Source organism: Phasianus colchicus, chromosome 13, assembly GCF_987193195.1.
Source record: "Phasianus colchicus chromosome 13, bPhaCol1.hap1.1, whole genome shotgun sequence".
Lineage (NCBI taxonomy): Eukaryota > Metazoa > Chordata > Aves > Galliformes > Phasianidae > Phasianus > Phasianus colchicus.
In genome coordinates, this window is record NC_143448.1 from 15,476,593 (window position 1) to 15,492,439 (window position 15,847).

The window sequence follows — 15,847 nt, forward strand, 5'->3', positions numbered from 1 at the left end:
GATTAGATGGGACAGGGATCTCAGCATTCAGCACCTGGCAGAAGTTCTGCCCTCACACCGCGGATCACTGCTACAGATGATGCACCAAAGCATTCGCTTGAAAGAGAACACGGAATCCCATACTCATGATTGATGGTGTAACACAAGCGGTGTTTGGAGAGCGTGTACCCATGTTTATATGTTGGTTACTTAGAAACCATGTGCCAAGGGCTATTTTTTAATTTACATGTACAGCCACATAGAAGCATTTCTACCACATGAAAGACAGCATACAGTATTTCACTGTGGCTTCTGGTTTCACTCTAATGATGTCAAAGTCATATATTTAAATTTACTTGACAGCTTGCCAGTTCCAAGAGCGCTAGAGAAGTTCGTCACAGGATGCTGCTTTGACGCTGCTCCATCGCACATTTAGCACTACCTTTTCTGTTGCAATTTTAGTAAGCCTTCTAGCTGCAGAAGGACTGGACTGCATGGTAATTTTACTGGTAATCTCACACGGAACTAAAGAAGGTGACCACAGTATTTAAAGGGTCAAAAAGTTAGAGTGACATACGCAGGGAGAACGTGAGTGGTGAGGCTGCAGTGCTGGGCTATAAAATAACTCAGTGTGGTGTAAATCCTTACTTCTCCCAAGGAGCCTTAGAGTACCCACAGATCACTTCTGAAAGATTTCTGTTTTACTACTGAAATTATTTTCTGCTTTTGGACATAGATAAACAATCTTATGACCCCTAAAAAGAAAAAGGATTAAAACCAATACAAAATTAGCTCCCATAACAAAAAGAACACAGCTCCAGCTGCACTAATCCTAATGCATCCCGTTCTTCATGCTCAGTTCTGTGAGCAACAGTTCAGTAACTCTTAGGAATTGACTTTACAAACTCTCTTTATATCTAAAAAAGCCTTTAGGAAACACCAAAATTGCTCCAGGCAGTCTATCTCTAGTAAGGGAGCTGTTATCGTTCTCATTACATCTAATTATGCCCATATGCTTACTGAGGTGTTTTCAGATGTCCTAGGTTTAAAGCACCGAGTTTTTATGTTCTTTTGGAACTCCTACTTCTCCATCAAACTGAGATGAAGAAATAACAAACATGAGAATATAGCACACAGCTACAGCTCACAATTCCAGGACTGTGTTTTCATTGGAACTTCCATAAAATACACCCAGAACACTCCATAATGGGAAATATAGCTCTTTTCTTATCCAAAAAAATGTCAATATGGATTAATAAAATTTACCTCAATTCTCTACTAGTTTTATAGAAGGTCTACATCTCTATAAGGTTCTGTTACAACAAAGAGTGGATAGTTGGTTCCCTCCAGGATTATGCCCCTGTGTTTTCATTATTCTTGTCTCCATTCAAGTTAAACAACACCACATTGTCAGCAACAGTATTAACCTCAGTATGATTCAGCCATCATCAGAGCCATTCTCTAAATTCTTATTGCTTTAGGGAGTATTCTACTACCAGAGCAGGACTACGGAACGTTAGTGTACATTGCACAGCATCTTCCTTTGTGATGTACAATTCTTTGTTATTATATATTCATGGAAGACCACACAGAACAACACATCTGGTCACCCAATGCTCCCACGTTTGGGAGCACCACTGATGAGCTGATGTTTCACTTGTGAACAAACTACACACTGAAATAACCACAGTAGCAGGGACTGGGAGTGGCTACCTTGAGAACAGAGGTGAGAAAGGAAACACAACAGAGCAGATTCACATCCCAGCCCCAACACCTCCAAAACAGAGGGCTTAAAAACGCAGGTAGCAAAGTGCTCACAACTCAGATTTTGCTCAGCTGCTTCAGTACATGGAAAGCTGGCAGAATACCAAATATTAATTTTGATGAAGCTCTACATAAGCTTTCAGCAATTATCAAATAAAGTGCCTCTACAAGTGAACCAAGGCTATTATCAATTTGCTCTTGATATAAGGAAGCGATTTTCATGTACTTACATCAGCTCTCAGAAGGAAGAGAATGGTTCGTAAAGTTTCCATTAGCATACAAAAGCAGTAACATCTGCTGGATGCCTTAAGAGGCCCTTATTGCTGTCACTTACTCAGCACGGCAGGCTGCAGTTGGACACCCCTGCCCCCAGCAGCACTCTAGGGATGGATGCACTACAGAGGTGCATTACAGGCACTTGGGGTGAAGAGGGGATAATATGACCACAGTTCCTGCAAGTCTCTGATCTCTCTAAAATCCTTGCTCTGTTCTTACCTGAGGATAAGTAATCAACCCGTGCTGATCATACCGTGCATAAACCTGGAAACAGCATCCTGGCTGAAGTCAGTAATCCTTTCGAACAACACACAACTTAAACGGGATGGCCTTTTAGCAAGCAAAAGGATTTCATCCAAATTTACCATCGACTTCACTGGAATATGCTGTAGCTGTAGCACCATCTAGAGGATATAAGCTGCAAATTCCTCACGCAGCAGGGAAAAAGCATGGGAAACCGCTCTCAAAAGTTGTGAATCTTCACACGCAAAGAGTGTATTGAGTGAATTTCCATTTTACCATTTACGTACAGAGGAGCTCTTAAAAATTGTTCCGTGTATGCCTACATGGCATACAATTTAAACGTATTTCCTCAGTTTATAATATTTGGATTCATTGAGGTAATAGAGGATTAAAATAAAACTTTATTAATGGACAGTGAGATTATGAAAGATTTTTTTAAACAAAACACTGAATAACTTCACCTGTATGCACCAATAATTCTTACAGAATCCTCCTTTTATGGTTAAGCAGCTGCTTTATTAAAGCACTCTGCTTTCCTATCCAATTATTGTATTATTATAAATTGATTCAATCTTCATTTTAATCTTAACACCAACTAAAACGCCAGAGCAGGTTTCCACAGATGTTCTGTTCACAAAGAGTCCATAAAATAAATTAACGAGGGGATATCATTACCCAGTACAGCCACAGTTCATTCAAATTTCTCCTAAAGATCTTATCCAGTATCACTTTGATACTTCTTTGCATAGTTCTACATAGGAAAAGCGTATCTGTAGTATAAGACAGTACTAAAAAACAGCACATAGGAAGATCCACTGCAGCTTCTCATTTGCCCACATGAGCAACAACCAAAAATCAACTCGCCCTTGTTAGCAAATTAATACCTAATAAATTCATAATTTATTTAATGGATTTCAACTATTGCAGATCATTCACCGTAAGTGTGTGAGCGAGAAATACGTAAGAATTTCTTCAGCTGACAAAAGGACTCAGAGCCTGCACATGGCACACTGAAGTAGCATCATTCCAAGTCAGTAGCTCCTGGGGAAGGTTGGTTTTACCTTTAGCACAGGAGATTTCATCACCCCACTGATTTTGTGAGCAATAAACCCCATCTGTATCTCCCATTCAATGGCTGATACATGACTGACCAGCAACGTAATTTCTAGTGACACGTGTTAAAAATTTCAGACTTCTAGTTCACATGAACACATTCTGCATTTGTCTCTTTCAGAACTGCATCAAAGTAATCACATTATATCAAACCATTATTTATTCATAAATATATTACATATATATTATGTTTATATTCATAAGGGCTGTGAGCTAAAAATCTAAGAGTGACTCCAAGCTTCCAACTACTATAGCACATGAACTGATTCCACTGAATTTCAATCAAGCTATTTAGAAATAAAAACAAGCAGTTAATTTTTTCAGCTTTTCCTGTATTATTACCAATCAGGCATTGATTCATTTCACTTTATAGTCCAACAAAACTGAAAACTTCTAGAGATCCTACAGTACGGACAAGGAAGGAAGCTACAGTAAAAGTTTGCAGAGCTTTAGTTACTTGATATCAAGATTATCAGTCATAAAAAGCAGTATTTTTCCCAAATTTAATTCATTTATACTGTTTCATAATGAACAGCAGCAAAGCAAGACTGCTTACATCACTTGTAGCACAGTGCATCCAGAGACACAGCACTTCTCTCCTCCTGGGTCTCCAGGTTCAAGAAGCAAGGAAGAAATTAAATTCCCATGGACTTACCAGCAGTCCTCTTCCTCATTCCCATGAGCAGAACTGCATCTTCTGCCACAGCCTGAAAAAAAGAATACAGAAATAGCTCTGAGTATTTTCTACCTTTCTGTTGATTTTTTGCCTCAAAATTAATTGACAATCAGAAATTTTAAGAGTTCAAACACCACACTCTTACACCAAGCATCTGATATGTAAGGGGTTCACTTGCTACTTTTACTAACAAATATTTAAACTCACTGGGGAAGCACTGCCAAGGTTAGGAAGCATTTCTGTTTCTCAAGCAGTAACACCCCAATCCTAATATTGTATTCGCTACTGCGTCCAAGATACATATATCCATATATCTGTTGCTTGGAATCTGAATTCTCAGTTGTATTTCAAGCCACCAAGAAAATATCTTCATTTACTGTTACAAGTCTAAATCTGAGCCAAGCCCTGTGAGGTCCTCATGTTTCATCCTTTCATCCTCAGCATAAATCACACTTACAAGAGCACTTCTGCATCGTGCTAGCAGCCACTTCAGATACAGTTTGGTGGGGATTTTTTGGTTGTTTTCTTTTTTGTGTGTGTGTGAGTGGTTTTTTTCTTGTTTGTTTGTTTGCAAAGCCGAGCTGATATTTGCTCTGCTTCTGGAAAAGAAAAACCGAGGCATCGTGCCGCCATGAAGGAAAGCAGCAGTGTTGAGAGAAGCCTTGAGAAACTTCTGGGCTACTGGAAGTGCCTGTCTGCTCACTGGGGCCAGGATCACGTCTGGCCCTTCCAACCTGTTACCCTATGTGTCAGCTGTACAATTCAGTTTTACACGTCTGCAGTTTGCCAACTCGAGCAGCAAAGCTCTATTCCGACGACATCCAAGCACGCCGTGCCCGCGCTTCCCGCCTCGCCCCGAGCCGCCCCGCACCGCTGCCGCGTCACTTCCGCCGCTCCCCCCAACGGCCCGGCCATGGTAATGGCGCCGCTCCTCCCGCTGCCCCGGGACGGGAACGGCGCTGGGGAGGGCGGGGGCTGCGGGCGGAGCCGGGGTGGGGCGGCCGGGCGGGAGCCGTGGGGCTGTGCTGTTGTCTCTCCACCCGTAGGCTGAAACGGAGGAAACCCTAAAAAGGATTCAAGCCCACAAAGGGGTCGTGGCGACTATGGTTGTCAATGCAGAAGGTAAAGCGCCCTCGGCTTTCTCCAAGTGCCTTAGGAAGATGTTCTCAAGTGCACGTGTCTGGTTGTAAGGCAGAACAGCACAGCCTGTAGCCGTGTCCCAATGCCCTCGTGATGCAGGCTCTGGCTCAAGTCCATGGGACACAGAAAGCTGATGGAGTAACTCACAGTGCAACCTTGATGTAACTTAGGAACTTATGTATTGCTAATTGTCTCCTTGTCTGACTAAATATCTCCTTTTTCAGCACCATAGCTGGAGCATCATTCAGCAGGCTACAGAAGGCAGAACATGTGGCACTAAGCTGTTGTTTTGGCAGGTGTTTTTCAGCCCCAAATCCTTTGTATTTGCATAGATTCATTGCCACCTTGATTCTTCTGAAAAGTCGGGAAAGAGCAGACAAGGAGTGATGTGTCTACCAAACTAAGTTGGGCTTCCATTGCTGGGAACCATTCCTTGGTTCTACTGAACACTCAGAAGTTCTTCAAATCAGTGTTACGGGGTGATGTCACGAGGAAAAGCAAGATTCTTGTCATGCAGTCTTTGGCTGGGACACAGAACTACAAGCCAAAGCAAAGCTCATCACAGAAACCAGTTTTCAGAAGCTAGGCTTCAGGTTGATCTTTGAATCATTCCTGTACAGATAAGACAACTCAATTACCTTGCCTGAAATTTGGTTCACTTCTACAACACCCTCAAAAATACACTGCACTGCCAGCAGTTTAGCAAGTAGAAAGAACACTAAGAACGAAGCTCAAATGCTACTCAGTTTTCAGAAAATCTGGACAATTGTTTGCATGCCTGGACATGCTGAGCAAAAGGTGCCCTTGTACGCAGAATAGATGCAAGCCAAGAACTCATAGCCCAGCAAACAGTAACCAAAAGCCTTCTTTGTGCTCATTTCTGGATATAAGTGTTTCCTAACCTGAAACACAGGCTGGTTTCAGAGCTGGTATTGGTTCAACTGTTTCTGTATTGTGATTAAGTAAATAGAAAGTGACTTATCCATGTAGCTACAAACTAAAGATGAACAAAATCAACGCTTAGGTAACACAGATGACCCTTGCTGAGTTTACAGACTGATACATTTATGATGGCAAAAACACCAATGTAATCCAACAGAAAAACAACAGATTTATGTTCAGTATCTTGGCACAGTTGAGTTTCTAGCAACTAGGTCAAGTATGCTTTCCCTCTCAGGTGTACAACTGCAGCAGTATGCTCACATGTACTTACTATGGTGCAGTTGTGCTATTGAGGGATGCTCAGATACAGCTATGAAGAGTTCTCCTGACAACACCACGCGATTTCAAAGGCTCTTACACACTCTGTCTCAACTTTGATTTACGAAGGGGGAAGAACACTCCAGAGCACAGCTTTGGTGGGGGTTTTGGACATTATACTACTCAAAACAAGATGTAAAGTCTCCCCACCATGTCCTGTTCAAACTTCCCCACCCTCACAAACCTGGCCAGACTGAATTCCACTAGACAGACTAGTTCAGGAATCTTGGTTTTAGCTTCTCACTTAGAAATCTTCCTACACCAACTGCAAACACAACAGGTGCTGAACCCCATCAGGAGGTACACAACACACCAAGAAATTAGATTCCATAAACTAAATCTCAAAGCAGATATGTAGTTGCCTAATTTTGTAGCATGCCTACACCTAAGCAGCACTGCTCCATCTAAGTAGTGCAGATATTCTTATCTTTTACAAAGGTTTCTTAATAGTATGGGTAATACCATGTAGCAGCACTCAGATGGAACAGAAACCAAAAGATTCCTGACACAAATATTGCCTGTCACTTATTTTAACATTCAAGGTTGAGTTTTTCATTGAAACACCATGCTAAGCATACATTGTTCATTTTGTAAAGGATTGCAACAGTTGGAGATTTTCATTTGTGAAGGATCACAGTGCAGCATTTTTAATGAAGGATTTATTTGCTTCTCGCTAATTTGGGGGGCAGAGGCAAAGAGCATTCGTCCTAAAGTAAGCACAGTTTAGCTTTCATCTAAGAACGTCACTAGTGTCAACTCATTTTCAGGTAATTATTAGACCTTGGAGAATCATTTAACATTTACCATTTTCATTAAAAGTGCCATATTTGCTGAAGTGGTCATTTAGATAAGAGGTCATATAACCCTGACACACTCACTGCTGCTTGTAAGTGATTTACTACTTAATGCTGTGATTATATAGATCTTCTCATGCTAATGCAGTGCTTGTGGGCACCTCTTTTGTTTTTGCAAAACCTCTTTCAATCTCTGTGTAACTAACATTACACAAAAGTATACGCTGGGTCATCATGTTACGCTTCACTAAGCATCCCACCAACACAGGATTATTTCTCATGACAGCACTGATTTCAAGTGATTCAAATAATGTTTTGCTAGGAAAGTTATGGAATAGTCTAATATCTGAGGAGGTTCTTGTATTTCTTTTGTTCATTTCCCTCTAAGTCTTTACCTGCCATTCCCTATCTTTGCATGTTAATTCTTCTTCCATGAATCAAACTCTTCAACTTGAGCCATTTTACTCTATGTTTGTATTCCTATCCTGCCCAGCTGGAAGACATGAAAAAGTATGTAAAGAGAAAATTGCCTTGCTAACTTCTAATCTGTTGCCTTTGTTAGTAAGTCAAATAAATTTTTTATTAGTGAAACAAGTTTATTAAAGCCAAACATTTATTTTACATTTGCAAGAGTACTATGAGCTCTATGCATTCAGCTTCACGTGGTAGCCTATTAATATAAAAAGCATGGTTAACAAATCATTGATAAACAATGATTCATTAAATCATCAAAAATTAATCTTATGTAATCATATTTTAATAGTTAGGATCAATGCACTATCAATATTTTGCATGTAACTGAAGGACTGATCCAAGAGTGGCTTTGCTTGTCTAAAGCACACACACCACTTCTGCCCTTAGGCTGGGAAGAACTTCCTATCACTGCATATCCATTCTTACAGCCAAAGTAACAAACTCTGTGACAGCGTTTAACTGAGGAAGCACGGGTGCTGGTTAAGTACTACTGAAGGGAATTTGAATTTAAGAGCCTTGAACAGCAATTACTCTTTCAACAGCTCCATAAGGCAACTCAATGCTTAACTGCCACTGATGAATACAAGTTACACTTTAAAAAGACACATCGATACCTACAATGAGCAACTCCTTGCTACAAAGCAGGAAAACAAACAAAAAACCCATGAAGACCTTTGTTGTTGTTGTTTTAAACTCTGCTGTATATAAATAAGAAACTTAACTAAATGGCTGAATGAGAAAATTATTTCTTTCCAGGAATTCCAATAAGAACAACTCTTGATAACTCGACAACAGTGCACTATGCAGGTCTCCTTCATCAGCTCACCATGAAAGCGAGGAGCACAGTGAGAGATATTGATCCTCAGAATGATCTAACCTTCCTCAGGATCAGATCAAAGAAACATGAAATCATGGTAGCTCCAGGTAACGTTTCTATTTAAAGTGACAGAAAAGGATATCTTCCAAGTTTCTTTTAACCGTTCACCAGTAAAGCTACTGGAGGAAATGTACTTTAAACACACATACGTGAAAAGAAAGCTATCTATTCAGCATGGAAACAAGTGTTCTTAAAGTACCAGGTTTCATAACCTCATAACCTTAAAGTACCAGGTTTGCAGTATATTGTTGCCTTGAAGGCAACAAAACAAGCCCAGAGGTAGACTTAACTTCTTAATTTCTTAAAGTAAATATGACCCTACTAAATTCACTTAAGGAAATATTTCATTTAGAATAGATAATAAATAGCTATCCAATAGAATTTTCTCAAAAACTTCCCCAGGCTTTTAGAATTAGTTGGCAAAGCCTGGCATGCTTAGAATTTATTCATAATAAAGGCCTATTCAAACCTTTTCTGCTATTTTCATCTCTAAATGGGGTTCTCAATTCCAAATAAAGCAGATAGTGAACTGAAAGAAGTTTCCTGCACCTGCAGAAGAGGCTGCAGATGCCATAAGTTTATTATAACTAGTGCTGGCTTCCAGGTGCTTATCTTATGACTGTTTCTTGTTTAAATATATTTACAGCTTCTTGAAAGCAAATATTCTGCTTACTAAAATAATTTAAAATGCTATAGTTACAATTTATGACAATTTTAATCTGAAATCTGTTTTGTTTTTGTTTTCCTTTTAAGCAGTTTAATTTTGAAAATTACATGAATATTATTGCTTTTTTCTTATATTAAAGAAAAAGAAGGTAAATCAATTATGGACTATTTATGAGGATTTATAAGGAAAGAAGGAAAAACATTTTAACAAAGCAGTGTTAAATGCTTTTGCAGATAAGGAGTATCTGCTGATTGTTATCCAGAACCCATCCGAATAGACCCAGCAGGATGTTATTTTCAGGCAGTGATGCAGCTCTTCTTGTTAAACCAACCTTCCTTACTGATATTTAGCATCACAGCACTAACAAGTTTCACACAATTGTTCAGTTGTGACCGAAAGTGCTGCCAGTTTAAAATTGTTATAGCTGTATCAATTTGTGTTTGAGCAACTCAGAATGCAAATATTAAAGTACTGTTTGCCCTAATACTCTGATGACCAATAATAAAGCAAGATGCTTAAACTTTGATTTAATGGATGTCCGAGTTGTCTTAATTTCAAGAACATTTTACTTAAATTTAGCTTGCATGCAGGAGAAATCATACTGCATGGAGGTCACAGAGCATGGAAACGTATGTGTACATCAACGTGTGACTGTAAGAGAGTAACCATTTACATGTATTGAAGAAAACAAATGTGAACAACATAGTTCATGCCATTATTGCCCTGCCTTCAACTCCTGGTTTTTGGGTTGTTTTGTTTTGAGTCTTCTGGGGAAGAAAAGTGAAAAGCAACCATCTTTGCTCGTGTTCCGCTTCCTATGGACTGAAACAATAGCTTCATTGAGCATTTCCACTGCTGAGAAGTTGAAGCAAAGTTGAGATAGCACTCACATATAAAACTACTACTAGTTTGCTGGTAAACAATGTCATAATTAAACCAAAACATTTTATAACTGCTTAAATATTTAGATCCAACACACAAGTTGCACTCCCCAATGACATGCAATAAAGGGTGGTGGTTAAAGCTCCCAGATCAGTTTCCCATATCAGGCCCATGTACGTTATAGGCATGAGTTATCAACAACTGTAACATGTCAAGCCTGTTTGTCTTCAGTTTATCATAAGATTTTTTTATTATTATTCCAGATAAAGAAAAAAATGTGAGATGTCTACGAGGATGAAAAATGAATCTGTTGAATACTGCTCAGGGATCTTTGTATTATATCGTATGAATTGTGGTTGAGGTTATGAAACCAATAGATCACCAAACGTCTCAGTGGACGTAAAGTCAGCAAGTTGCTCTGAGGGCTCTGCTCTGTATCACTTAAAGCTTACACAAAGGAGAGTTCTTCCACTGAAAAACCTGAGAGCTTTGAGATCTCAAAGGTTAGCAGAGATTCAACACCCAGGAAATGGGGAGTGGAGCTCACAGGAAGATTCTGTGCAGCCATGCGTTGAGAGGAAGTCAACCCAAAGGCACAGGGACACAGTTTGATGGCAATTAAGCACAGCAATCCAGCTGGGCAGATCTATTCAAAACAATAAGGATACATAAACCAAAGGGACAGCTATTGGTGACAGTACACAGTGCAGTGCAAGAAGAGTGTTATTACTGCTAGGGTGTTTTTGGAACATGCACTGGAAAATAACCACTTTAACTTGTTATGAAGAAAAATACTGACACATGGCAATGTTTTAATACTACAGTTTCTACTCGTCTGCATTTTAATTATCACCATATATTACTATATCCTTATTCTAACATCGTAGCATGTTTAATGCTTGACAATTCAAAGCCCAGATTTTTCATTTCAGCACATACTCAAAAGTACTGCTGAATTGTGACTGCTAGTAATGGGTGTTTGGGGCTAATAGTTTTGTTCCTGTAGTTTTCTCTAACAGCACTGAATTCTATAGAGGTTTTGCCGTATAACTCCAGCAAACTGCCAGAATTACAGTCCCTGTTACAGTTTTTATTGTCAAAAATAATATTGGTGTTGCAATTCCCAGCATCAGCGAAATACATACTGCAGCCTACACAACACAGCAGTGCATAACAAAGAGAAAAGCTTAGTATCTGGCAAGGCTCTTTCATTTTTGTCCTTCTGATACATGTGTTAGTTCCCTTTACAGACTTTAATCCAATATTTATTAAGCAGCTGATGATTGCTCTAGCTTGATAAAGCACTCAAAAAGACACTTAAGCCAAATCGTTCAAATTAAACACTTGCTAAATCATTTTGTTGAAAAGTGTTTTTGTAGGAAAAAAAGGCCTTAAGCAGATGCACGTTGTTCTCCAAGGGTCAAGTATTGCTCACAAATTACTTGCTTTCACTGTTCCTATGAGAGGCATAGATGCAGATAAGAGGGCAAAGTTTGGTCTGTTTATAACGATGTGTAACAAATGCTGTGCAAACACGTGAGCTCAGCCATGCTTCTGCCAGATACTCTTACAAGGGCAGTCTCTAATCAGGTTTCCTTGAAAGCATTGTAGTAGCATACAGTTTTGGCAACTAGAGAGCATAAATTGAAATATTCCATTTCATTTCCTGGTAATTTGTTCCTATTTTCTGCTAGCAAAAGCAAGCTGAACACGTATAAACTTCTCATTTATGTCCGTTGTTAGGAAATGGAAGTAACAATAGTCAGGTCCCAGTGGAAAACCCTTAGCAGCACATTGATCTAACAAAGATGAGCCATTCAGAAGGAATGGAGTCATACAGGGAAATAATTTGTAAGCTGAGCACCACAGAAGTGTCACACCACGTCATTTAGGCTGTCGTTAATGTGAACCAGCAGAGATTACACTAGTTAACAATTAACTGGAGGAGGCTGAGGAAAGAAATATATACAGGTGATCATTTTGTTAAGTGAGTGTAGAGGATGTCAAGAATGGCTGCTGCTCACTGAAAGGCAGCTTTTGGGTTCAATTGTAACATGCTAGTTGGGCAATCAGCCAAGAAAAATAAATGATGTCCACATCATTCATTCGGGATCCTCAAAATAAACTAAAATAAGACCCCATAGAGTCAGCCTCCCACTTTCAAAATAAAGAACTGTGGAGTTTCAAGCATATAATCTTGCCCAATGTATGGTCCTTCACAGGACAACAACTTTTGCCTGCTGATTCATTTAAGTCAACTTTTCACTCTCCAAAAATTGGCTTATATGCCAATTAAATACAGTCGAATATTTTATTTAATGCCTAGTCAATGCATTTGGTAGTCCTGCTTCCTATGATTAATCATTTTGTCCACTTCACACAGTGTATAAGTACCAAATTGGGTATTTTTCAGCTTAGATTGAGGTGTACATAACTCAGTGATCTAACACATGTACATAAATTTAACATAAGCGTGGGATACAATGAATGTTTCACAAACCATGCAAGTAGTAATGCATCTGTAAGATAATAACTGCTAACTAACTTGGCACCTGTGCAGACTTAAAGGAATTCAGTACTTGTATTTTGTCAGTACTGTTAAACGCATCCTTACAACAGGATTTTTAGAAGGGAGAGTAATGGCAAGGAAGGCTATTACTCCTTCCCTTTAGAGGAAGAAGTAGAAGAGCCACAGTCAATCTCCTCTTCTTTACATTCCTGCAAGGCATTAGTCAGACCTTTGTAGCTCTCCCTTGGCTACCAGAGGTATTCACTGCCCCTGCTTTCTCACAGAGGTGTCTGTGCTGATCATAGAACAACCTGGTCAAGTTGAAAAGGACCACAATGATCATCTATTCCAATCCTCCTGCTATGTGCAGGGCCACCAACTACCAGACCAGGCTGCCCAAAATCACATCCAGCCTGGCCTTGAATGCCTCCAGGAACAGGGCATCCACAACCTCCTCGGGCAACTTGATGTACCAATACAACACAACATTGCTTCACCAGGGGCTCACAGTAAAGGTAGGACACGAAATAGGCTACTGTTTTTAGAGATAACAGCTGCAAAGCCATCAGCCTACTGAAAAGATTTTCCACTGTTGCCACACCAATGAATTGCAGCATTTCATACACTGCAACCTCTGTGAAGCCTCCACTTTCTAGGCAGCTGATAGGTTTGTTTTTGCCAAACAGGCTGTTTTGTTGAGTTCTCATGTATTTCACACCCATGGTGCCTCACTTCAAGTAATGCATTTCACCTTCTGCTTACAGTTAGAACAGCAGAAATCACATCTCACAGATATGAGATCTTATTATAGAGAGTTAAGAGTTTCACGCACTTTTCCACCCCAATGATGCTCTAAAAGAGAAAAGTACACAGTTTCCTATCGTCATAGTTTTATTACTCATTCCATTGATCACCATTTCCTGTTGGGGGAGGTGATGTCTGTTTGCACCATTTGCATTCAAAACAGCAGAACTACATGGAGAGAGGAATTGATTCACACACACCATTAGTTCAGCCAGATGCCATATTAGAAATCAGCATTATCTGTAATATTTAGGTTAGAAGCATCAACCATAAAGTTCTTAAGCTCTTTGGGTGCAGAATTAATTTCCCCTGAATTTCCAGGGAAAAAAAAAAAGAGGAAAAAGGAGATTTGTACCTGGGAACAGGAGTTTCGTTTTGCAGTGTCATTTTTGACTTCTGCTGTAGATCATAATGAAAGACAATATTTACTCAGTGTCTGTGAATCAGAGAAGCACAGGGAATAATGCATACACAAATATTAAATGTGCACACTACAAAAAAAAAAATCCTCACAAGAAAATTTGGCAACTGAATGCTTAAATTAACATTAGCATATTCAAATCAGGGCTTTTGTGAGCAAGCCTGCTATCTTCAGCTTCTGTTTCACAAAGAATAACAAAAGTGGATATTTTCTCAGAGCAGAAGAAGGCATTTCAAATAACATTATGGAATTAAAAGGCGTGTTTCCTAAACAAATGCACCAGCACAGGCAAACAATGGTCTTTCCTTCACCCAGTATCTTTTACTAGATATAAGTATTAATGTTGCTCCGGGAGATAAAGGAACCTGGAAGGTGCTTCATAATTCCAGCTCTACTCAGTCATCCTTATTGACAGGCGTTTCTAATATAGATAAGAAAGATGGAGCGGATATTAAACCAGAACATCTCACCATCTATTCTTTGTTATTCTGGCAGAGATTTACCTCCAGCACTATCTCTGTGCTGCGGAACCGGTGTCAGTTATTGCAGGTGCCATTGTGGTCTGCCCAAGAGGAAAAGGCATAGGTGTGTGCTAACATCCCCCATCACTGTGAGATCTGATAGACTGCACATTATAATAAAAGAATGGGCTGCTGCACATCAGTGGGGGAGAAGTGGAGAAAATGAACAGAGTAATTCACCTGCTCATAAGAAAGGAAAATTCCAAATGTCTCAAATTATGGATTTTCATTCATTTAAGAGATTGGTATTTGCTTTAAGACCAACAATATTTAGAAATAACGTGGCCAGGCAAATATGGAATTCTGCTCTATTTTTTTTTAGCAGCTTTCTATCGTGGCCATTTGTAATGACATCCCTCAGTGTAACAGACAAACTTTTGTGCAAGAGCTTGCATTTCTGTTTATTTTTCTGTGTATTTAGCCCCAGAATCCCCTGTGATTCACAGACCACAGGCTGAAACCAGGTTACTTTGCTTTCTTGTCTGGCCATTAGATGGCAGACAACAGAACGACCATGTCTCTGCATTGTGTCCTTGAGTTTATGAAGTAAGCACGAAAATGCTGCTGCATTCTAGATTTGCTTGCTTCACATCCACTAACGATTAGCTACTCTGCATCCCAAAGGCCTTGAGAGTCACCTTTCTTCTTTTTGCTCCCAAACCATACATTGCAATAACCCAAATCCTATAATGAAAACCTAATAGCTATATCTTCCTCTTCTCCCTTATAGTCCAATTGCATGCACCTTTAAGCAGAAAGCCTTGTCCTGCCTTCATTCTCCACCATTTGCACACTCCTGATTAATTTCCGCAGTGAAGTAATTGGTCTCATCTGAATTATAACTGATTTCCCCATAGCAAGGCTCCTCAACATTATGAGAAAGCATCTGACATTGCTTTCCTATTAAAGAGATATTTAAACAAGGGACAATAACTGCACATCCACAGCCTCAGCTTTGAATCAGCCCTGCAATATTTGCAAGGCTATTTATCTACCAGTGCCAGAGTTTGCTTTTCAGAAGTCCATGATAACATCTACACACACCTACTGACATCGGGGGCACACTTGCAATGCACAAAAGATAAATACAAGCATGTCTTATGAATGCAATCCATTCCTGTTCCTCAGATACACCCATTTGAAAATCCAGTTCTTGGTGTAATTGCACTGTTGATCTTCAAAGAATGCCAGAAGATTAAGGAAAAAACATTCCTGCTATCCCATCAACAATAGAAAATCTCCATCTACCATGATTCGAATGAGGTGTGACTGGCAGCACTCCATATTTAAGTGAAAGTCCTTTGAACACAAACACATCAGCATCAGAGGAGGTCATAGAATTATATCATAGGATGGCTTGGGCTGGAAGGGACCTCACAGATCAAGCTGTTGAAATAGCATTGCATAGACATCTTGATTATTTGTGGCCTCTATACTATAGAAATGG

At 39.6% G+C, this 15,847-nt stretch overlaps 2 protein-coding genes across 24 annotated transcripts in view; one reads left to right on the forward strand and one right to left on the reverse strand.

Annotated features, from left to right (window-relative positions):
- LOC116243858 (uncharacterized) overlaps positions 1-15,847 on the reverse strand; it is a 654,784-nt gene that overhangs the window by 417,767 nt on the left and 221,170 nt on the right. For 22 of the 23 annotated variants that reach the window (XR_016470628.1, XR_016470627.1, XR_016470625.1 and 19 more), the window contains one exon: positions 4,031-4,082. The gene's annotated coding sequence lies outside the window, so the exon portion shown is untranslated. Of the gene's footprint in view, positions 1-4,030; positions 4,083-4,508; positions 4,581-15,847 lie in introns of those variants that run through there. The other variant, XR_016470619.1, reaches the window with a different exon arrangement.
- On the forward strand, positions 4,632-9,789 carry DYNLRB2 (dynein light chain roadblock-type 2). The gene is made up of 4 exons (XM_031615346.2): positions 4,632-4,967; positions 5,098-5,173; positions 8,476-8,643; positions 9,497-9,789. The coding sequence occupies exons 1-4, from the start codon at positions 4,683-4,685 to the stop codon at positions 9,538-9,540; spliced, it is 573 nt and encodes a 190-aa protein (XP_031471206.1). The 5' UTR covers positions 4,632-4,682; the 3' UTR covers positions 9,541-9,789.

Bases quoted from the DNA above. Each gene is read 5' to 3' on its own strand.
- DYNLRB2 (XM_031615346.2), top strand. From the start codon at position 4,683: ATGAAGGAAAGCAGCAGTGTTGAGAGAAGCCTTGAGAAACTTCTGGGC. The intron at 4,968-5,097 runs GTAATGGCGCCG...CTCCACCCGTAG, and splicing joins CCCCCAACGGCCCGGCCATG to GCTGAAACGGAGGAAACCCT. The intron at 8,644-9,496 runs GTAACGTTTCTA...ATGCTTTTGCAG, and splicing joins TGAAATCATGGTAGCTCCAG to ATAAGGAGTATCTGCTGATT.